The sequence below is a fragment of the Bos indicus x Bos taurus genome, unplaced genomic scaffold (assembly GCF_003369695.1).
Source record: "Bos indicus x Bos taurus breed Angus x Brahman F1 hybrid unplaced genomic scaffold, Bos_hybrid_MaternalHap_v2.0 tig00011929_arrow_arrow_obj, whole genome shotgun sequence".
NCBI lineage: Eukaryota > Metazoa > Chordata > Mammalia > Artiodactyla > Bovidae > Bos > Bos indicus x Bos taurus.
Window position 1 is genome coordinate 27,281 of NW_020868005.1, and position 24,292 is coordinate 51,572.

At 41.8% G+C, this 24,292-nt stretch overlaps 1 protein-coding gene across 1 annotated transcript; it reads right to left on the minus strand.

Moving 5' to 3' along the window:
- Positions 1-676: 676 nt before the first annotated feature.
- On the minus strand, positions 677-24,284 carry LOC113889397 (antigen WC1.1-like; the record flags this gene model as incomplete). The annotated part of the gene is made up of 11 exons (XM_027536075.1): positions 677-906; positions 3,867-4,004; positions 4,876-4,965; positions 5,352-5,489; positions 6,036-6,068; positions 6,324-6,632; positions 6,725-6,766; positions 13,230-13,544; positions 14,888-15,202; positions 15,279-15,371; positions 24,269-24,284. Coding segments are annotated over 11 exons (1,656 nt in total), but the record flags the coding sequence as incomplete, so codon positions are not given.
- Positions 24,285-24,292: the final 8 nt, after the last annotated feature.

Genomic DNA, 24,292 nt, shown 5'->3' on the forward strand with positions numbered 1-24,292 from the left:
AACTTGAAGACATATATGAACTGATATAATTCACTTAGAAGGAGAGATCCTTGGAGAGACAAGAAATAGCAGCATCCTAAAGAAATGGTAGGAAGAGATGGAAAAGAAAGAATGGATTTATAAGGATTGGATAATCAGATAGACATAGGAGATGAGCAAAGAGGTGTCTGTATCCACTAAAGGAATAAATGAGAGATGAAAAAGGAAGAGGTAGTTATGTTCAGTTAGAGTTTTAATTGGCCTGTGAATATTGAGGCAGGATAAGGAAAGCTATATCCATTCTCTCCCACCAGCCAACCTTCCACTTTGAAACTCATACACAGTCTGGTGTCCAAGAACAAGTTACAAACTGGTGATGTGACATCTCAGAGGTGTTTATAATTATTTGCTTTGTTTTGGTTTGTTTTGTTTTCCCATGAGTTCATCTTGTTAGGAAGGAGTGTGTGAATATAGACCAAGTTTACATCCTTAATAGTGACCTGGAGCACTTGAGAGCATGCCCTCATTAGCCTTTAAGACAAGTGAGAAAGCAGGTCAGCTCACTCATCTTTCATTTCCTTTGAGAAAGATGGCATTTGAGGGCCAATCCTCTAAAAGCGTTTGACATGGAGCTTGATAAATTAACAGCACAGCAAAAAGTTAATTTTTAAGAATATTTCATTTTGAGCAATTTTCATATGACACAATTCCAGGTCAGCACTACTCTATTGAAATACAGGCAATTAGAATATCTGAGGCTTCATCTCATATTTAATACAGCATCACAGAAAGTCACTGGGGATGTTCCCAGGGCACTGAGTTCAACATCATCGTACCCAGCATCCCCTTTCTTCCCCTGGAGCAGCCAGAAGCTCTCTTCTCCTTCCCCAGGATCAGCTACCTCTCTGGAGAAGTTCAGACAAGAGCCTGAAATAGAAAAGAGAAGTTTGATTAGAACTGAGACACGAGGATGGGACAGAACTCTCTGGTGGAAGGGAGTCAAGCAAGTGCTTATGACAAAGCATCCCTGGGACCCAGGTGTGGGGAGGGAGGCTCAGGCTATTTCACATGAGTTCCAGTGAGGATGGATCCCAGCTGTCCTCTCAGATTCAGTGCATGTGGTCTCCTGGGCCTCAGTGCATGGGGAAATCCTGCATAACAGGAGACCCATACTCAGGAGCTCTGGGAGACCTGCTTCCAGGCAATACAATACCAAGGAGATGCCCAGCAATGGTAAGAATCATAAAAGGGAATTTAAATGTTCTCCTTTCACAGGTGATAGATGCAAATTCACAATTAGAGGGAGACTGGAAACAGGAAAAATCTGAATTCCTCACTCACAACCCAAGTCTGCTCTTAGTTGACTTGACTCCTGTTCCCAAATGTCCACAAATAGTATCACAGGTGTACCCACAGATATCTCCTCCCCGGAAACTACACAGGCCCTCAGATGGAGAAACACTCTTTTCTAGAGAATGAGGGTCTTCTTGCAGCTACTGAAATATCAGTTTATTGTGATACACTCAGTCAAAGGCTTTGGCATAGTTAATAAAGCAGAAATAGATGTTTCTCTGGAACTCTCTCGCTTTTTCAATGATCCAGCGAATTTTGGCAATTTGATCTCTGGTTCCTTTGCCTTTTCTAAATCCAGCTTGAACATTGAGAATTTCATGGTTCATGCCTTGTTGAAGCCTGGCTTAGAGAATTTTGAGCATTACTTTGCTAGAGTGTGAGAAGAGTGCAACTGTGCGGTAGTTTGAACATTCTTTGGCATCGCCTTTCTTTGGGATTGGAATGAAAACTGACCTTTTCCAGTCCTATGGCTTGGAAAGATATTATTAAAACTGCTAAGTTTTCCAAATTTGCTGGCATATTGAGTGCAGCACTTTCACAGCATCATCTTTTAGGATTTGAAAGAACTCAACTAGTATTCCATCACCTCCACTAGCTTTGTTCATAGTGATGCTTCCTAAGGTCCACTTGACTTCACATTCCAAAATATCTGGCTCTAGGTGAGTGATCACACCATCTGATTATCTTGGTCATGAAGATTTTTTTCTATAGTTTTGTGTGTTCTTGCCACCTCTTCTTAATATCTTCTGCTTCTGTTAGGTCCATAATATTTCTGTCCTTTATTGTACCCATCTTTGCATGAAATATTCCCTTGGTATCTGTAATTTTCTTGACCAGATCTCTAGTCTTTCCCATTCCATTGTTTTCCTCTGTTTCTTTGCACTGATCAGTGAGGAAGGCTTTCTTATCTCTCCTTGGTAATCTTTGGAACTCTGTATTCAAATGGATATATCTTTCCTTTTCTCCTTTGGTTTCACTTTTTGTCTTTTCTCAGCTATTTGTAAGGCCTCCTCAGACAACCATTTTGCCTTTTTGCATTTCTTTTTCTTGAGGATGGTCTTGATCCCTGCCTCCTGTACAATGTCACAAACCTCCGACCATAATTCATCAGGCACTCTGCCTGTCAGACGTAATCCCCTGAATCTATTTGTCACTTCCACTGTATAATCATAAGGAATTTGATTTAGGTCATACCTGAATGGTCTAGTGGGTTTCTCTACCTTCTTCAATTTAAGTCTGAATTTGGCAATAAGGACTTCATGATCTGAGCCACAGTCAGCTCCCAGTCTTGTTTTTGTTGATAGTATAGAGCATCTCCATCTTTGGCTGCAAAGAATATAATTAATCTGATTTCAGTACTGACCATCTGATGATGTCCACGTGTAGAGTTTTCTCTTGTGTTGTTGGAAGAGGGTGTTTGTTATGACCAGTGTATTCTCTTGGCAAAACTCTATTAGCTTTTGCCTTGCCTCATTTTGTACTCCAGGGCCAAATTTGGCTGTTACTCCAGGTATCTCTTGACTTCCTACTTTTGCATTCCAGTCCCTTATAATCAAAAGGACCTCTTTTTTAGATGATAGTTCTAAAAGGTCATGTAGGTCTTCATAGAATGGCAACTTCAGCTTCTTCAGCATTACTGATTCAGCATAGACCTGGATTACTGTGATACTGAATGGTTTGCCTTCATGTATGTGACCGTGCAAAGATATTATTAAAACACTTGTTCTACCTTTGAATTTGGTTTAGTTCAGTTCAGTCACTCAGTCATGCCTGACTCTCTGTGACCCCATGAACTGCAGCACACCAGGGTTCCCTGTCTATCACCAACTCCCAGAGCTTGCTCAAACTCATATCCATCGAGTTGGTGATACCATCCAACCACCTCATCCTCTGTCATCACCTTCTCCTCCTACCTTCAATCTTTCCCAGCATCAGGGTCTTTTCTAAGGAGTCAGTTCTTCACATCAGGTGGCCAAGGTATTGGAGCTTCTACTTCAGCTCCATCCTACCAATGAATATTCAAGATTGATTTCCTTTAATATGACTGGGTTGATCTCCTTGCCATCCAAGGGTCGCTAAAGAGTCTTCTCCAGCACTACAGTTCAAAAGCATCAATTCTTCATTCTTTTAAATATGCTCAATTAATCGATAAGTTTCTCTTTCGGCCATGACATAATGCTTGTGGGATCTTAGTTCCTTGACCAGGGTTGAACCTAGGCCCTAGCAGTGAAAGTGCAGAATCCTAACCTCTGGACCACCAGGAGATTCTGTAATCTATAAACCTTTATGCAATATATCACATACAAAGTGATAAGTTTATGTCACATTATGGAGACATAAATGCCAAAAGCAGAGTGATTCCTCACTCCTTGCAAGGAGTCTGACAGCATTAAATATGGCATATGGTCAAGATGATGGTATCAAATGTATAAGATTACCTATATTTTGAATCTCTAGGGAGGCTGGGCATTGAGGAGCACAAATTCACCCTTATCATATAGAAAGATTGCAGGAGATGAACTGACCCCACTCACCTGTCTGAGAGGACCTCACCCCATCCTCCTTCTCTGGGGGTACTTCCTCCTCATTTCCCTGAAAGGGAGAAGGAGTTCCAGGCACTGGTACTTCTTCAGCATCATCGTAATTTTCAGCAGGGACATCAGTCCTCTGATCTGGGGGTTCCAAGAGCAGACATGGGAGTGTATAAAACCACAAAGTGGGTTGGTCTGGGGAATACCTAAGATACCTTATGACCCAGAGTTTCTGAGTTTCTGAATAGAGGCACCAGTCACTCCTTGTTTCAAAAGACTTTTTTCTCTAAGATCCATGTTTCATTTTGATGTGTCCATAAGCCAAAACATGATTTTACATATCTTAATATTTTCTGGTGGAAACTACATATCTCAAAGCAACTCTTCCACCACTGAGCATTGCTAAAGTACTTTGAAAAATTGTGCTTTACAGATGTTAATTTTTAAAACATTGTGTGCCTGTGGTGATTCTGGACACAGAGAGACCAGTCCCGACGTGACACATCACAGAACAGCCAGAAAAGGAGAAGGACGAACCCCATCTGGACACAAGGGATGCCTCTGGTCCATCAAAGGAAAACCATTCCCCTGAAATCTCCTCTCTATAAGGGAAACTCTCCTCCCCAGAGCCCAGCCAAGGCAGGTCCACCTCTATTTCCTGGACTGGATCTGTAGTCACTGTTGTCCTCACCATCCCTGGTGTAATACGGCAGTTTAGTCAGTGAGAAATCTGACGGGAAGCCTCAAGTGGAGACAAACATCACACAACACACAGCATGACCCTCCCCACACCCACGGGACCTGTGTTAAGGCTGAGAAGGGACAGGCCTGGATTCTGCAGTGTAGACAGAGGCTGGGAGGTCACGGGGCTCTGAGAGGCCATCCTGCCTCTTTGGAGGAGCCGTCTCTGTGAGCCTGGGGCACACATGAGGTCTGCAGATGCTGAGAAGATGTGCACAGCTAGTGGGTGGTGACAACCAGAGATCCCAGGAGGACAGACAGAGACACTCACCTGGGCTGCCCAGACCTTCCTTCTGGGTCAGAAGGTAATCGAGCTCCTCATACACAGCTTCAGCAAGAGCATCTCCATAGCTAGATAAGGCTGAGAGACCCCCCAGCAGGTCAGAGAAGCTTCCCCAGATACCCCGATCCAGCCAGCCCACCTTCATCTCCCTGGTGCTCACATGGGGGCTGCCAGGACCTCAGCATCGTCTCCTACCCCATGCACCATGTTAGCACCTTCTCCCTCATCTGACCCTGATTACAGCTCAGGGCCAACTCTGTCTGGTCTCACAGGAGAGGCCATGACTTATGAGAGTTCACACCCCAGTCCTAAGAACCTCTGTCTATTCAGCCCTTAGAGCTCAGCACGGAGCACATGGAGTCTGCAACTCAGAACAGTACCTGGCCCAGGTTCCCCTCCTCACATCTGCTCCATCTCCTGCCTCCACACACTCTCCCTGGTCCCCAGTTCCCCCTGCAGCCCACCTCTGCGCTCTGCTCTCCATCTGAGCAGCTGAGTCACCAGGATGACGAGGACCAGGAAGAGAAGGGCCCCCAGGATAAGGCAGAGGATCCCAGGCAGGGAGAAGATGCCAGGGAGAGAATTTGAGGTTGTTCTGGTCCCTAAGGAGAACAGGGAAAAGGGCTGGAGATAGTCTTGGGCACAGAGAAATCTCCTGTGTCAGCATTTTCAGGAGCTCTGGACAATGGCGTCTCAGCCTCATACAATGTCAGGGCTCCCCTGGGTCTTGTCCTGAGACAAGTCAACTCCACTCTGGCCAGTGTGGCCCCGAGGCAGAGATTGGGATTGTCAGGAAGCTGCCCTGCCGAGACAGTCTCTGAGGACCCAGCTCATCCCTTCCCTTGGGCTTCAGGAGACAGAGCATCAAACAGTCCAGGGACTTGCACCTCTCTGATGAGGAGCAACACTCAAGGGCAGGTGGGAGATCCTTAGATTCTACAACATGGAAACCAGACTTTTTGGACCCCGGGCATGAGAACATTAGACCCTGGACATCAAGGCAGGGGATTTCCCCAGTGTAATGCCCTGGCTCCTCCCCAACAGCCATGGCTCCTCAGACTCTTTCCTCTTCTGAGTTGTCAGAGGGCCCACAGAATAGGTCCCCAGTATCTGAGTATTCTCTACTGCCCGTGGATGGATCACAGTACCTGCTGTAGTCATGGGCAATGTTGTCGTTACACCTAAAGAGAAAAACAGTAGTGTGGGGAAGAAGAATTGGCCAGAACGCAGGGCAAACCATTTTTCCCTCCTGAGCCTGAAATCACCCCTCTCAGTCTCCACAGCATCAGTGTCCAGTCCTCCCAGCTCCCTCATCCTAGATCAGAGCCCCAGCACCCGGGATGTCTGAACACACACTCCCCACCACGCCCGGCCCAGCCCACTGCCCCTGCGCTGCCCTCAGCTCACCCAGGGTGGACCCCGAGCCCCTCACTCACCAGAGCACCTCATACCAGCATCCTCCTCGTGCTTGCAGTCGCTCTGCCCCCAGGGCTCCGCAGCACAGTCCCACAGGGAGGACTCCCGGCCCCCACACCGCACCTCATCCAGCCAGATGCTCCCATTTCCAGGGCCAAATGCTGCAGATCTCAGGGCTTCCAGGGCCTGGCCACAGCCCAGCTGCTGACACACCACCTCAGCCTCTGCCAGGCTCCAGGAGTCATCGCACACGGTGCCCCAGGAGCCACTGTGCCACACCTCCACCCGCCCTGAGCACTTGCTGTGTCCTCCTCTGAGCCGGAGCTTCTCTGTCTGAAAAGGCAGCAGCCCCTCCTGTGACTCCCCTGGTGAGAGGAAGGACCCCCTGGGAGCCACACACAATGGGGCGGGGCCAGCGTACCTGTGCAGGGGGCAGCAGTTGGACAGCTCTTGGGTCTTCTTCCTGCAAACAAAAGGGAAATAGTGGATCAGAAATAGCTGAGGGTGTTCCTGTCTCCACATAAGATTATCTAAGACCCACGGCTCAGTGCAAATGACATGTGAAAACAGGCTCATTATCTCCTGGACTGAAACATTCACTGCATCTGATCACCAGCTGAAATATCTTTAAATATTTACTTGTTTATCAGTCTTCACACCCCACAGCAAATATAAACACAGACATCTACGAATGTACACACTCCCCTCTGAATGAAAGTTCCATTAGAAGAAGGACCTTATATATCTTATATGTGCCATGTTTCTGCTATTAGGACAGTGCCTGCACATTGTATGCACTCATTCAACAAATATCTATGGAAAACCATTTTGAAATACCTAGAGAGGGGCTTGATAAATATTTATTATATGAATGAATAGACAAATAAAATTCAGTGAAATAAAATTTCTTTTTTAAAATTCATACTAATCAGTGAAATAGTAAACCAAATATAAATTAATGGTAACAGTCTATGATAATAGTTCATATTAAAAATAATCAGTCCAGAAGCACAGAGTCAATTTATATTCAAAATCTCATGTACATAATTTTAATGGAAAATTATTAGATAGATTATAAACTACTCTTACCTATTATTCAGTGTGACAAGTGGGCAGGTGAAGACTACTGTTGTAAAAGGAAACTCTCTTTTCTGAATTTATTTTTAATTGGAAGATAATTGCTCCACAATGTAGTGTTGGTTATGTGTGTGTGTGTGTGTGTGTTAGTCACTCAGTCATGTCCAACTCTTTGTGACCCTATGGACTGCAGCCCACCAGGCTCCTCTGTCCATAGGATTTTCCAGACAAACATACTGGAGTGGATTGCTATTTACTTCTCCACTGGATCCTCCCTACCCAGGGAATAAGCCAGGTCTCCCACACTGCAGGCAGTTTCTTTGGGCTCATAGTTTTGGTTAGGAATCTCTTAAAAAGGAAGTATACAGGAAAAACTTAGTAGAATTCTGAGAAGATAAATGGACACATATATGTACACACTGAGTAAGCCAGAAATTCTTGTCAGAGTTAAAAAAAAAGCCTACTGAGAACAATTTGTATTGAGAAGATGCAGAAACAATAAACAAAAGACTGAAAATATACATAAAAGAATTGAAGCTGAGAGAAATAAATATAAATTCAAAAACACAGAAGGGTAAATAGTACCTGTCATAAACTATCAATATTTATATATTCTTTCCAGATCATCCTATCAAAACTCCTACCCACTCTATGCAGAGAACCTCTGAGAAAATGATGGCAGGACCTCTATGAGCGGGTTGCTCATTTTCATGGTCAAAGACTTTACCACCTCTCAATTCACAAGGTTTAATTGTAGGGAAAATATCATCAATAAAAGGTCTCATAGTTTAATGCCTCTTTGGCCTTCAAGTGAAAAAGACAAAGAGATGAGCAAAAAGAGGCAAGGAAGGGAGTGAGCCTCTGCTTTTGAAGAATCTGATCTCACATTCTCTTAGCTATGGGTTTCAGGCAACATCCAGCATACCCTTCAAGGTGCACCTGAATGGGGTGTGTGTGTTTGTGTGTGTGGAGGGGGAGGGAAGGAGAGAGAGAAACAGAGAGAGAAATGTTGAAGGAATAAGGCGCTATGGTTTGACTATTTGTTGCCCTCACCAACATTTATTTATTTCATTCAAAATTTATTGCTGAAATCTCAATTTCCAATGTAACAGTATTTAGTGGTGGAACCTTCTCAAACTCTTCCATAAACAGAAGAAAAGAACACTTCCAAATTCATTTTATGAAGCCAACATTAGTCTGATACCAAAGCCACATAAAGACACCATGAGAAAAGAAAATTATGGGCTAATACTCTGATAAGTACAGGTGCAAAAATTGTCACAAAATATTAGAAAACTGAATTTGACGATACACTAAAAGAATCATATACCATGATGAAGTGATATTTGTTCCAAGGATACAGGATAGTTCAACATTCACAAATTAATCAATGTGATACACCAAATAAACAAAATGAAGGTAAAAATCATATCCTCAAAGGATTCAGAAAAAGTGTTTGACAAATTCAACATCCACTTACAGTAAACTCTTTTATAAAATAGGTATAGAAAAAGATTGCATCTCAACATAATTAAGGCCATATGAAAAGTACACAGCTAACATCATACTTGACTGTAAAAAAACAAAAGCTTTTCCTCTGAAATCAGACACAAGACAAAAATGTCTACTCTCACCACTTTTATTCAACTTAGTTTTGGTAGTCCTATCCAGATCCATCAGGAAATAAAAAGAAACTCAAGATATCCAAATCTGAAAGGAAGAGGCAAAACTGACACTATATGCAGATTGAAAAGTGAAAGTGTTAGACTCAGCCGTGTCTGACTCTTCACAACCCCAAGGACTGCAGCCTGACAGGCTCCTCTGTCCATTGGGATTCTCCAGGCAAGAATACTGGAGTGGGTTGCCATTCCTTCCTCCAGGGGATCTTCCCGACCCAGGGACTGAACCCGGGTCTCTTGCATTGCAGACAGATTCTTTACCATCAGAGTCATGAGAAAAGAAATCCCCTTACATGATATTACATGTAGAAAACACTAAAGACTTCAGCAAAAATATGAGAACTAATACACTCAATAAAGTTGTAGAAGAAAAATTTGTATACAAAAATCATATGCATTTTTTTACAGTAACAACAAACTGCTATAAGAGAAACTGAGAAAACAATTCTATTTACATTTGCATGAAAATAATAAAATATCTAGGAATAAATTTAACCAAGGAGGTGAAAGACATGTACACTGAAAACTATAAACACATTGATGAAAGATACTGAAAATGACTCAAATAAATGGAAAGATATTCTGTGCTCATGGATTGGAAGATATAATATTATTAATATACCCATACTACCCAAAGCAATCTACAGATTCACTGCAATCCTTATCAAAATGTCAATGGAAATTTTCACAGATACTGAAGAAACAATCCTAAAATTTGCATGGAACCACAAAAGACGTCCAATACCAAAGCAATCTTGAGAAAGAATAACAAAGCTGGAGGTGTCGTGCTTCTTGATTTCAAACTATATTACAAAGCTATATTAATCAAAACAGTATGTCGATGGTATAAAAATGAACACAGAGATCAATGGAATAGAATAGAAAGTCCATAAATAAACCCACATTTCTATGGTCAATTAATTTTTGACAAAGAAGCCAAAAATATACACTGGGAAAAGGACAGTTTTTTCAGTAAATGGCATTGGGAACCATGGACAGCCACATGCAAAAAATGAAACTGGACCATTATCTTACATCATTCACAAAAATTAACTCAAAATAGATTAAAGACTTGATCACAAGTCCTGAAGCCATAACATTTCTACAAGAAAAAACAGAAAATAAAATCCTTGACACCAGTCTTTGTGATGACTTTTTGGATCTGACACCAAAAGCAAAGGGAACAAGAGTAAAAACAAGCAGTTGTGATGACATAAGGCTAAAAAGCTTCTGCCCAATTAAGGAAACCATCAACAAAGTGAAAAATCAACCTGTGTAATTGGGGAAAATATTTGCATATTATATTTATGGTAAGGATTATTATCCAAAATACACAAGGAACTCTTCCAACTCAGTAGCAAAAAACAGTCTGATTTTTTAAAAATGGGCAGAGAACCTGAATAGACATTTTTTTAAAGAATACATACAACTTGCCAATAGGTACATGAAAACATGCTCAACACTATTAATCATCAGAAAATACAAATCAAAACCACAATGAGATATGACCTCATATCCTCTAGAAAGGCTTTTATCAAAAAGAAGAAATAACAGGAGTTGAGGAGAATGTGAAGAGACAGGAAAGCTTTTGCACAGTTAGAGGGAATGTAAGTTGATGCAGCCCCTATAGAAACAGTATTGAGGTGCATCAAAAATTAAAAATAGAACTGCCATATGATTTAGGAATTTCACTTTGGGGTATTTATCTGAAGAAAACAAAAACACTAACTTGAAAACCCAATGTTCATTGCAGCAACATATGTTCAGTTGCTAGGTTGTGTCTGACTCTTTGCAACCCCATGGACTGCAGCATGCCAGGCTCCTCTGTCCTTCACTAACTCCCAAAGTTTGCTCAAATTCATGTCCACTGAACTGGTGATGCTATCTAACTATCTCATCCTCTGTGGCCCCCTTCTTCTTTTGCCTTCAATCTTTCCCAGCATCGGGGTCTTTTCCAATGAGTCAGCTCTTCTCATCACATGGCCAAAGTATTGGAGCTTCAGCTTCAGCATCAGTCCTTCCAATGACTATTCAGGGTTGATTTCCTTTAGGATGGATTGGTTTTATCCCCTTGCTGCCCAAAGGATTCTCAATTCAATTGTGGCATCCAAGCACCACAATTCAAAAAAATCAACTCTTTTTAGCTTCTTCTATAAGCCGGTTCTCACGTCTAGATTTGACTGCTGGAAAAAATATAGCTTTGACCATATGGACCTTTGCCAGCAAAGTGATGTCTCTGCTTTTTAATACTCTGTCTAGCTTTGTCACAGAGGAGCAAGCCTCTTTTAATCTCATGGCTACAGTCACCATCAGCAGTGATTTGGGAGTCCAAGGAAAGAAAATCTGTCACTGTTTCCACTTTCTCCCCTTTTATTTGCCATGAAGTGCTGATGATCTTAGTTTTTAGAAGGTTTTTAGAATGTTTTTAGCTGTAAGCCAGCATTTTCACTCTCCTCTTTCACCCTCAATGAGAGGCTCTTTAGTTCCTCTTCGCTTTCTGCCATTAGAGTGGTATCATCTGTGTATCTGAGCTTGCTGATATTTCTCACAGCAATCTTGATTCCAGCTTGTGATTCATCCAGCCTGGCATTTCCTATGATGTTCTCTGCATACAAGTTAAATAAACAGGCTGACAATATACAGCCTTGATGAACTCTTTTCTCAATTTGGAACCAGTCGGTTGTTTCATGTCCAGTTCCAACTGCTGCTTTTTGATCTGCATACAGGTTTCTCAGGAGGCAGGTAAGGTGCTCTGGTATTCTCATCTCTTTAAGAATTTCCCACAGTTCATTGTGATCCACATGGTCAAAGGCTTTATGTAGTCAATGAAGCAGATGTTTTTCTGGAATTCTCTGGCTTACTTTATGATCCAACAAATGTTGGCAATTTGATCTCTGGTTTCTCTGCCTTTTCTAAACCCAGCTTGTACATCTCGGAAGTTCTCAGTTCACTTACTGCTGAAGTCTAGCTTGAAAGACTTTGAATATAACCTTGCTAGCATGTGAAATGAGCACAATTGTGAGGTAGTTTGACCATTCATTGGCATTGCCCTTCTTTGAGATTGAAATGAAAACTGACCTTCTCCAGTCCTGTGGCCACTGATGAAACTTCCAAATTTGCTGACATATTGACTGCAGCACTTTAACAGTATTACCTTTTAGTATTTTATAGCAATATATATGAGTCAAACAATGTAAGTCTTCACTGATGAATGGATAAAGAAAATGTAGTATAAACTTATACTAAGTCGCTTGAGTCGTGTCCAACTCTGTGTAACCCCATAGATGGCAGCCCACCAGGCTCCTCCATCCCTGGGATTCTCCAGGCAAGAATACTGGAGTGGATTGCCATTTCCTTCTCCAATGCATGAAAGTGAAGAGTGAAAGGGAAGTCGCTCAGTCATGTCCGACTCTTTGCGACCCCATGGACTGCAGCCCACCAGGGTCCTCCATCCATGGGACTTTCCAGGCAAGAGTACTGGAGTGGGGTGCCATCACCTTCTCCAAATATAGACTTATATCCACCCATAAAAAAGAAGAACATCTTGCCAGTTTCAACAACATGGATGGACCTCGAGGGCATTATGCTAAGTGAAACAAATCAGAGAAAGAAAAATACCATATAATCTCATTTATATGTTCATATTAAAACAAAAAGCAAGTTCAGAGATGTTGAGTAGTTGGTGGCTGCCAGAGGTGGGGGATTTGGTGTGAGCAAAGGTAATCAAAAGGTATAAATTTGAATTATAAAATTAATAGGTGAAGAGATATAACATACAGCATGGTGACTATAGTGAATACTGTATTGTCTATTTGAAAGATGGCAAGAAAATACATCTTAAACATTCTCATCATGAAGGAAAATTTTTAACTATATATATGGATCTATATATATGGACCCATATATATAGATATAACTAGACTTACTGTAGTGATCATTTATCAATACACACAAACATATAAGCATTATGTTGAACACAGCAAAAAATATAATGTTGTATCAATTAAAAAATTTTAATAAAGCAAGTTTGGAACATGTAGATTAAATAAGCTCCATCCAAGCTTCATTTTATAAACTCAACTTAAACCCATTACTTAGATTTTAAAATATCAAATCTCACTAACAACATCCTAAAGAGTTGGGAAAGACACAGAAACAGACATAAGTCACCTGCACACGAGATGTAGGCTTCCTCCTTTGGAGAGCATGAACTGTATTTCCATGGGCCAGAAGGACACTGCCAGAGAGAGGTATCAGTTTTCCGACACTGAATTAAATCTACCCACCGTGGTCTAGAACCTTCCCTGAGACCAACAGAGGTGTTGAGACTTCCACTGTCCCCACAGCCAAGCTGACTGCAGATCATGGACACAGTGATGTCTTTCATGGGGCTGCAGCAGACACTGCCCCAGGTCCCGTTGTAGAAAACTTCCAGGCACCCAGCACACTGCTGGTCCTCGCTGACCATCCTGAGGGCCAGGAACTCTAAGGTTGAAAGAGAGGAGACAGGACACAGTGAGCACCCCACTCAGTGCTCTGGGTTTTCCTCTCTCCCCAAAAATGTGAACACTCATCTCTGACCCAGCTGAGGAAGCAAATCCATTAGATGACCAGAGTGAAACTTGTTTCCTTTTCACCTGACTTTGTCCATTTGTGTCTGTCTTTCTAAATATTTCTAACACCATGATGTAGCAGATATGAACTGAGAGAAAGACCAACCTGGACACCTGCAGGGAGAGGGAGCTGACTCCTGCTTCCTGACAAAACATCTAAAAGAGTATATGAAAGGGGTGTGATGTGGACAGTGTGGAGGCAGATAGAATAATGGATCTGTGACTGTTTCCTTATCTGGCAAAGGGAACTTTACAGATGTGATTAAGCTAAGGACCTTGAGATTACCCTGAAATATGATGGATTAACCACCTGCTGCTGCTAAGTCACTTCAGTCGTGTCTGACTCTGTGCAACCACATAGACAGCAGCCCACCAGGCTCCTCCATCCCTGGGATTCTCCAGGCAAGAATACTGGAATAGGTTGCCATTTCCTTCTCCAGTGCATGAAAGTGAAGTCACTCAGTCGTGTCTGACTCCTAGGGACCCCATGCACTGCAGCCTACCAGGCTCCTCCATCCATGGGATTTTCCAGGCAAGAGTACTGGAGTGGGTTGCCATTGCCTTCTCTCACCTGAGCACAGTCTAATCACAATCTTAGACTCACTATTCTTTAGAGTGGAATACTTTTCCTCGTTCTGGTTAGAGGGAGATGTGAATATGTATAACAGTTAGAGAGGTGGAGCGTTGCTGGTCTGATGATGAACAGAAGGGGGTAATGACCGAAGGCAGGCAGGCAGTTTTTAGAAGCTTGAAAAGACAAGAAACAGATTCTTCCCCAGAGGCTCAGAGGTGATGTGACCCTACTGAAACCTTGATCCCCCTCCTGTGAGATTCCTGCTGGACATCTAAGCTACAGAAGTGTAAGGAAGTACATGTGTTCTTTTAAACCATTAACTATGTGATAATTTGTTACAAAACAAAAAAACTAGACCTTGGCTTTAAGACTTCTCTACCATATGTACCAGAAGAGTGAGCCCTGATTTCAAGGAAAACAGAAAAGGCTCTGCCAGCAAACACTACTGAGGAGAAAGGACCAGAATCTCAGCTGCTGCAGGAGGCAGTGAAAGCACCTCCTCTTCACGTCTGCTGCAAAGACAGGCTCCATGGGAGGAAGCCTCCTTCTCTGGTCCTTACAGCATCTCTCCCTCAGGGTTCAGACCCCCGTCCTCCTGGGCCCTCCCCTCCCCTAGCCTGTGGACAGTGTGGAGTGCTGACCTGAGCAGATGACCCCAGCATCCTCCTTGTGTCTGCAGTCGTGCCGCCCCCACCCCCGGGAAGGGCACCTCCACACATGGGACTCCTTTCCTGTGCAGTTCAGGTCGTCCAGCCAGATTGGCCCTGATCCTGCCCTGAAGTGAGCAGACCCCGTGGCATTGAGGGCTTCTCCACAGCCCAGCTGCCTGCACACCACGTGGGCATCGTCCAGGTCCCAGTAGTCATCACAGATGGTGCCCCAGGAGCCCTGGTCAAGGATCTCCACTCTCCCGGCACAGGGACCGCCCCCATCCACCAGGCGGAGCTGTCTACTGTCTGACGAGAGAGAAATGGAACAATGAGGCATTGACCTGGGGAATGAATAGGGTCTTCTGTCCTGTGGAACTCTCACCTGAGCAGTAGGGGGCGCTCTCCTCTGAGGCTGCAGACCCTGCTTGTTCAGACACAGAGTTATTGCACTGGGGCAGCATCTGGGTGTGGTTTCCTGAAAAAAGAGCGATGATTAGAGGGTTGGGAGGGTTGAAGAGCAGGAAACTCAGTTAAGCAAAATAATTTTTAGGAGGGGAGGGGAGTTTGGGGGGAAATGGATACATGTATATGTATGGCTGAGTCCCTGCCTGTTCACCTGAAACGGTAACAACATTGTTAATCGGCTAAACCCAATACAAAGTAAAAAATTCAAAATAAAATAATAATAATAATAATAATGACCTAGTGATGGAGCTGAGATGAAAGCTGTAACATACCAGTAAAGTTACCATAATCTTAGTGTTCCCTTTCTCTGTGAACAGCCCTGGTCCTGACAATGCCACGATTCCTGTTTTAAGCCAAGCTTTGCCCTAAGAATGAGTTAAATAAGTTGCTCTATCCTTAATCTACCCCTAAATAGAGTAAGCAAAACAAAATCCTTTCTGAAGGATTTGTACAATTTTTTATCTACAATGTTTGTGATTTTAAAAACACTTATATAAAAGAGATCTCATGGAAAACAAGAGGAAAAAAAAAAAAAAAACATTAAAAAAATTTCCCAGGGTATTTGGCTATTAGAGTTACCTGACGGAGAGTTTATTTTATTTATTTTTATTGATTTTTATTTGAGCATAATTGCTTTACAATATTGTGGTAGCTTCTGCTCTACAGCAAATTCAATACGTTATATATACATGTAAGGGTTTCCTAGGTGACTCAGTGGTAAAAAAAACCTGCCTGCCCAATAGGAGACTGGGGTTCCATCCCTGGTTGGGAAGATCCTCTGGGGAAAGAAATGGCAGCCCACTTCAGTATTCTTGCCTGGGAAATCCTATGGACAAAGGAGTGTCTCAGGCTACAGTCCATGGTCACAAAAGAGTCAGATGCAACTCAGCGACCAAACAACAATGACATATATATATATCCCCTCTTTCTTGGATTTACTTCCTATTTACATCACCACAGAGCACTGAGTAGAATTCCCTGTGCTATACAATACATTATTATTTATCTATTTTATGTGTTCAGTTCAGTAGCTCAGTAGTGTCTGACTCTTTGTGACCGCATGCATCACAGCACACCAGGCCTCCCTGTCTATCACCAACTCCCAGAGTCCACCCAAACCCACGTCCATCGAGTCGATGATGCCATCCAACCATCTCATCCTCTGTCATCCCCTTCTCCTTCTGCCCTCAATCTTTCCCAGCATCAGTGTCTTTACCAATGAGTCAGCTCTTCGCATCAGGAGGCCAAAGTATTGGAGCTTCAGCTTCAACATCAGTCCTTCCAGTGAACACCCAAGACTGATTTCCTTTAGGATGGACTGGTTGGATCTCTTTGCAGTCCAAGGGACTCTCTAGCATCTTCTCCAACACCACAGTTCAAAAGCATCAATTCTTTGGTGCTCAGCTTTCTTTAGAGTCCAATTCTCACATCCATACATGATCACTGGAAAAACCATAGCCTTGACTAGATAGATCTTTGTTGGCAAAATTTATGTGTGTGTGCATGCTAAGTCACTTCAGTCTGACTCTGTGACACTATGGATTGTAGCCCATCAGGCTCCATATCTACGGGATTCTCCAGGCAATATCTATTTTATACTTAGTATTAATAGTGTAGGTCTTCTGAGTCTGGTGGCTGAGGCAGTAAAGAATCCGCCTGCAATGCAAGAGATCCTTGGGTTGGGAAGATCCCCTGGAAGAGGGTATGGCAACCCACTCCACAGTTCTTTCCTGGAGAATCCCCATGGACAGAGGAGCCTGGAGGGCTACAGTCACGGGGTTGCAAAGAGTCGGATATGACTAAGTGCACAGCACAGCACATCAATAGTGTCTATATGTCATATACATCAATCTCAATGTCCCAATTCATCCCACTCTTCATTTCCCCTCTTAGTATCCATATGATGTTCTCTAGGTTAGTGTCTCTATTTCTGCTTTGCAGTAAGTTCATCTCTACCATTTTTCTAGATTTCACATGTAAGTGATGTTATACAGTATTTGTTTTTCTCTTTCTGATTTACTTCATTCTACTTAACAATCTTATTTCAAATCCTAAAAGATGATGCTGTGAAAGTGCTGCACTCAATATGCAAGCAAATTTGGAAAACTCAGCAGTGGCCACAGGACTGGAAAAGGTCACTTTTCTTTTTTTTTTTTTTTTTTTTCTCCAATTTTATTTTATTTTTAAACTTTACATAATTGTATTAGTTTTGCCAAATATCAAAATGAATCCGCCACAGGTATACATGTGTTCCCCATCCCGAACCCTCCTCCCTCCTCCCTCCCCATACCATCCTCTGGGCCGTCCCAGTGCACTTTTCATTCCAATCCCAAAGAAAGACAATGCCAAAGAATGCTCAACTACCACACAATTTCACTCATCTCACTAGCAAAGTAATGCTCAAAATTCTCCAAGCCATGCTTCAACACGCGAACCATGAACTTCCAGATGTTCAAGCTGGTTTTAGAAAAGGCAGAGGAACCAGAGATCAAATTGCCAACATCCGCTGGATCATTGAAAACGCAAGAGAGTTCCAGAAAAACATCTACTTCTGCTTTATTGGCTGTGCCAAAGCCTTTGACTGTGTGCATTACAATAAACTGTGGAAAATTCTAAAAGAGATGGGAATACCAGACCACCTGACCTGCCTCTTGAGAAATCTGTATGCAGGTCAGGAAGCAACAGTTAGAACTGGACATGGAACAACAGACTGGCTCCAAACAGGAAAAGGAGTATGTCAAGGCTGTATATTGTCACCCTGCTTATTTAACTTAGATGCAGAGTACGTTATGAGAAACGCTGGGCTGGATGAAGCACAAGCTGGAATCAAGATTGTTGGGAGAAATATCAGTAACCTCAGATATGGAGATGACACCACCCTTATGGCAGAAAGTGAAGAGGAACTAAAGAGCCTCTTTGTGAAAGTGAAAGAGGAGAGTTAAAAAAGTTGGCTTAAAGCTCAACATTCACACACACACAAAAAAGATCATGGCATCCAGTTCCATCACTTCATGGGAAATAGATGGGGAAACAGTGGAAACAGTGGCTGACTTTATTTTTTTGAGCTCCAAAATTGCTGTAGATGGTGACTGCAGTCATGAAATTAAAAGATGCTTACTCCTTGGAAGAAAAGTTATGACCAACCTAGACAGCATATTAAAAAGCAGAGACATTACTTTCACAACAAAGGTCTATCTAGTCAAGGCTATGGTTTTTCCAATAGTCATGTATGGATATGAGAGTTGGACTATAAAGAAAGCTGAGCACCAAAGAATCGATGCTTTTGAACTGTGGTGTTGGAGAAGACTCTTGAGAGTCCCTTGCACTGCAAGGATATCCAACCAGTCCATCCTAAAGGAAATTAGTCCTGAATGTTCATTGGAAGGACTGATGCTGAAGGTGAATCTCCATACTTTGGCCACCTGATGATGTGAAGCACTGACTTATTTGAAAAGACCCTTATGCTGGGAAAGATTGAAGGTGAGAGGAGAAGGGGATGACAGAGGATGAGATGGTTGGATGGCGTCACCAACTCAGTGAACATGAGTTTGAGTAATCTCTGGGAGTTGGTGATGGACAGGGAGCCCTCTTGTGCTACAGTCAATGGGGTCACAAAGAGTTGGACATGATGAGTGACTGAACTGAACTAAACCAAACATAACAATCTCTAGGTCTATCCATGTCTCTGAAAATTTCACAACTTTATTCTTTTATGGCTGAGTAATATTCCATTTTATATATGTACAACATCTTCTCTATCCATTCCTCCTGTGAGGGACATTTAGGTTCCTTCTGTGTCCTGGCTGTTGTAAATAGTGCTGCAGTGAACATTAGGATGAATGTGTCTTTTTGAATGATGATTCTCTCCAGGTATGTGCCCAGGAGTGGGATTGCTGAGTCATATGATAATTCTATTTTTAGTTTTTTGAGGAAGCTCCAGACTGTTCTCCATAGTAGTTGTGCCAATTTACATACCCATATGTAGGAGGATTCCCTTTTCTGCACATTCTCTCCAACATTTATTGTTTGTAGATTTTTTTAATGATAGACATTCTGACTGGTGTGAAGTAATACCTGACTGCAGTTTTGCATCTCTCTAGTAATTAGTGATATTGAACATCTTTTCATGTACTTGTTAGCCATCTGTATGTCTGGAGAAATGTCTGTTTAGGTCTTTTTCCCATTTTTCAATTGGGTTGTTTGGTTTGTTGATATTGAGTTGTTTGTGCATTTTGAAGATCGGTCACTTGTTAGTTGTTTCATTTTAGTTGCAAATATTTTCTCCCATTCTGACAGTTGTCTTTTTGTTCTGTTTATGGTTTCCTTTGCTATACAAAACCTTTTAAGTTTAATCGGGTCCTATTTGTTTATTTTTGTTTTTATTTTCTTCACTCTAGAAGGTTGGTCAAAAAAGATCTTGTTGCAATTTATGTCAAAGAATCTTCTGCCTATGTTTTCCTCTAAGAGTTTTATAGTCTGACAGAGAATTTAAATAGCCATGATTAAAGTCCTCAAAGAATTAATTAATAAGATGTGTGTCTTGGCAGAGAAATGATAACAAAAACAAATGAAAATTCTACAGCTGAAAAAGTTAACAGCTGAAATTAAGAACTAGAGAATGAGTCTATCAGCACATTAGATCAATATAAAGTAGAAATAGTAAAATGGAAGATGAGAGGATAAATATTCCTCTATATAGAAAAGCTAGTTACATGGTAAGTGCCTGGTTAACAATACTGTATAACAAAGTTTCCCTCCAAACTTAGTAGTTGAAGGAATTTTTTTTTTTTTAATTTTGATCATAATTTCCTGGTCAGTAATTTAGGAAAGACTCAACTTGGCAGTTCTATCTTTGGGGTCTCTCATGTGGTTGCACTTAGATGTTATCTGGGGCTGATATCTCTAAAGGTTTGATTGAACTGTGGTTATGTAAGGAAATTCCCTGAAGTTTTTTGTTGTTGTTGTTGGGGAGGGGGAGGGATAAAGGAGCATCCTGTCTGCAACTTAATCCAGAAAGATTTTACATACTCAGGTGGAAAATGGGGCAGGAGAGGGACAAAGGAGGAGAGATAGGGAAAGCTAAAACAAGACAGAGAAAGAGAGAGAAAACTAGAGTGAGAGAGAGAGGGAGAGAAAAGAAAGAAAAAAAGAAGGATTAAAGCAAAATACTAACCTAACATTTGGGGAATCCAGATAAAGTTCAGAGAGAATTCACTCCTAGAACCTTCACTAAAGGAAATACTAGTAACATCAAACCTATAAAATGCCTAGGAGAAAACCTAGGTAAAGATGTGCAAAACATCTGAGAGTAATTCAAGACCAAACTGAATGAAGGGATATATTTTGCCAATGATTTGGGAAACTCAATGTTGTCAAAATAAATCATTCTCAAATTTATATACAGATTAAAGCTAACCTCAATAAAATTCCCTGATGCTTTGTGTGTGTGAAACATGACAAGATGATTCAAAATTTATGTTGTTGTTCAGTCACTCAGTCATGTCTGACTCTTTGCAACCCCATGGACTGCAGCACGCCAGGCTTCCCTATCCATCACCAACTCCCAGCATTTACCCAAACTCATGTCCATTGAGTCAGTGATGCCATCCAACTATCTCATCTTCTGTTGTCCCCTTCTTCTCCTGCCTTCAATCTTTCCAAGCATCAGGGTCTTTTCAAAATGACTCAGCTCTTCACATAAGGTGGCAGAGTATCGGAGCTTCAGCTCAAAAATGTATACAAAATACAAAAACCAAGAATGACCAAGGCAGTTAGGAAGAACAGCAACAACATAACTTCTTTAAATTAAAGTTACCCAGACTTACTCTGTGTTTTTAGTCACTCAGTCATTTCCGATTCTTTGTGACCCAGTGGACTATAGCCCAACAAGCTCCTCTCTCCATGGGGACTCTCCAGGCAAGAATACTGGAGTGGGTTGCCATGCACTTCTCCAGGGGATCTTCCCAACCCAGGGATCAAACCCAGGTCTCCCACAGAATCTGCAGACAGATTCTTTACAATCTGAGCAACCAGGGAAGGTTCAAGATTTACTATAAAATTACAATAATTAAGAAAATGTGGTACAGCTGAAGGATAGACAAATGACACAGTGGAATAGAATAGAAAGTCTAAAAGAAGTGTTCAGACACATGTGCCCTTTTGTTTATCACAAAGGTGGCACTGCACTAGGGAATAGTCTTTCCAGGAGAAGATTTTCAGTCAACTGGATGCCCATATGAAAACATGACACTTGACCCTTATCCTACACAGTTATCAATCCTAGAAGCACTGTATGACTACATGCAAAAGAAAAGTAATTACACTTCTGTGAGATACTCTCAGAAAGCATTTCTGTGATTTTGGAGTAGACAAAGTTCTTTCTAGAAGGATATAAGGAGCTCTATGAACTGGAACAAGGGACTGGTTCAAAACTGAGACAGGAGTACGCCAAGCCTGTATATTGTCACCCTGATTATTTAACTTTTATGCAGAGCATGTCATGCGAAATGCCGGGATGGATGAAGCACAAGCTGGAGTCAAGATTGCTGGGAAACATATCAATAACCTCAGATATGCAGATGACACCACCCTTATGGCAGAAAGTGAAGAGGAACTAAAGAGCCTCTTGATGAAGGTGAAAGAGGTGAGTGAAAATGTTGGCTTAAAACTCAACGTTCAGAAAAGGAAGATCATGGCATCTGGTCCCATCACTTCATGGCAAATAGATGGGGAAACAATGAAAACAGTGACAGACTTTATTTTCTTGGACTCTAAAATCACTGCAAATGGTGACTGCAGCCATGAAATTAAAAGATGCTTGCTCCTTGGAAGAAAAGCTATGACAAACCTAGACAGCATATTAAAACAACAGAGATGTTACTTTGCCAACAAAGGTCCAACAAAGCTATAGTTTCCCAGTAGTCATGTATGGATGTGAGAGCTGGACCATAAAGAAAGCTGAGCACTGAAGAATTGATGCTTTGAACTGTGGTGTTGGAGAAGACTTTTGAGAGTCCCTTGGACTTCAAGGATATTAAACCAGTCAATCCTTAAAGGAAATCAGTGCTGAATATCCATTGGAAGGACTGATGCTGAGGTTGAAGCTCTAATACTTTGGCCACATGATGGGAAGAAACTGACTCATTGGAAAAGACCCTGATGCTGAAAAATACTGAAGGCAGGAGAAGGAGATGACAGAGGATGACATGATTGGGTGGTATCACCAACTCAATTGATATGAGCTTGAGCAAAGCTGCGGGAGATGATGAAGGACAGGGAAGTTTGAAGTGCTGCAGTCCATGGGATTGCAAAGAGTCGGATATGACTGAGTGACTGAACTGAACTGACTGACTGAAGGAGCACTAATGTACAGTAAAAAAGGTGAATGAATTAACTTAAGATTAGTAACTTGGCTCACTGAAGTACACCATACCATTAAGAAAATTAAAATATAAGACAGAATTAAACACACAAAAAAACATAATAAATATTTATTCCAAAAGTCATCATCATGGTAACTTGCACCACTGTATTGTAATAGTCAAAACTTGGCAACAACTCAAATTTCTGCCACTAGTTGAATGGATCAATGCATGGTCATGTGATCATTCAAAGGAATACTCTATAGTAATAAAATTGAATACAATGTTGCCATAAACAACATCATGAGTGAGAAATTAGACATGAAAGAAAACATTCTGTGTGGTTGATACATAAAGTTTAAAAACTGACAAAATATTCTATGGCAGTTACAAGTCTTAGGTAAGCAGTCTTCCCTGGAGAGGAGGAGGACACAGCCATTGGGAGGCAATAGTGATTCTGTGGTGCTGTGAATGTTCTCTTTGTAGATCTGGGTGGAGAACACTGATCTAGGTATACACTTATTGTTTGTACTTTGTTCTCTATTTTACTCTTAAATAATAATGTTCAAAAAATATTCATCTAAGCATTTCTTTCCCGAACATAGCACTTCTTAGCATTTCTTAGCACTTCTTTCCCCTGAAAAAATGAGTGAACAATGAGAAGGTTATGGAGCAGGACCTTATGGAGCCTTCTCAGGACAGACACCCTCATGTCCTGCACCTGCTTCTGTCTGTAGAAAAGCCTTAGCCAAAGAATAAATTAATCACATAAATGAAATTTTTCAGAAACAAAGCAAACAGTCAAATAGGATAAATAATAAATAGTTTAGCCCTAAACAAAGTCAAGGATATTTAGTTCCTCCTCATGGGCTATAGCTAACATCTGAGCCATATCCTTTGAGCTGTTTTGCAGATGCTGAAATCCCTACCAGGTGGTAGAAGTAAATTACATGATGACCAGACTAGTGGGGTGCCATTCCTTCTCCAGGGATCTTCCCAACCCAGGGATCAAACCCGAGTCTCTTGCATTGTAAGCAGATTCTTTACCATCTGAGTCAAACAGGGAAGCCCTTCTTCATCTTACACAATTGAAGAATTGGCCTCAAGATAATGGGAACAAACCAACACTAGAACTGATGATTAACTGCAATTCAAACAATACAGGTGGCACTGATCAGACCTATTTCAAGATGACTGTTGGAGCTAGCTGTGCTATTCTGCAGGTAACTGTCCCCTTACCTCCACCTGTGCAATCCTGAAATTCTCATTTAAAAACTCTTGTCCCTGATCATCAAGGAGGAGCTTGTTCTTTGGTACATTAGTCCTCTGTCTCCCCAGAACTGCTGGTTTTCTCAATAAAGCTGTCTTTAATTTTACCCCATGCTAATCTCTCAGGATTGGATTCTTGAGTAATGAGCAGTTGAAACCTGAGTTCAATAATTTCAATATAGAATAATTTTCCTTTCTAAACCTGTTTTCCCTTACTCTCTGCTTGGGGACATTTCACCCCAGGAGCATCCTAAGTTAGTAGCCCTTCCCTGTCTACCTGAGCAGATCACAGAGGCTGTGT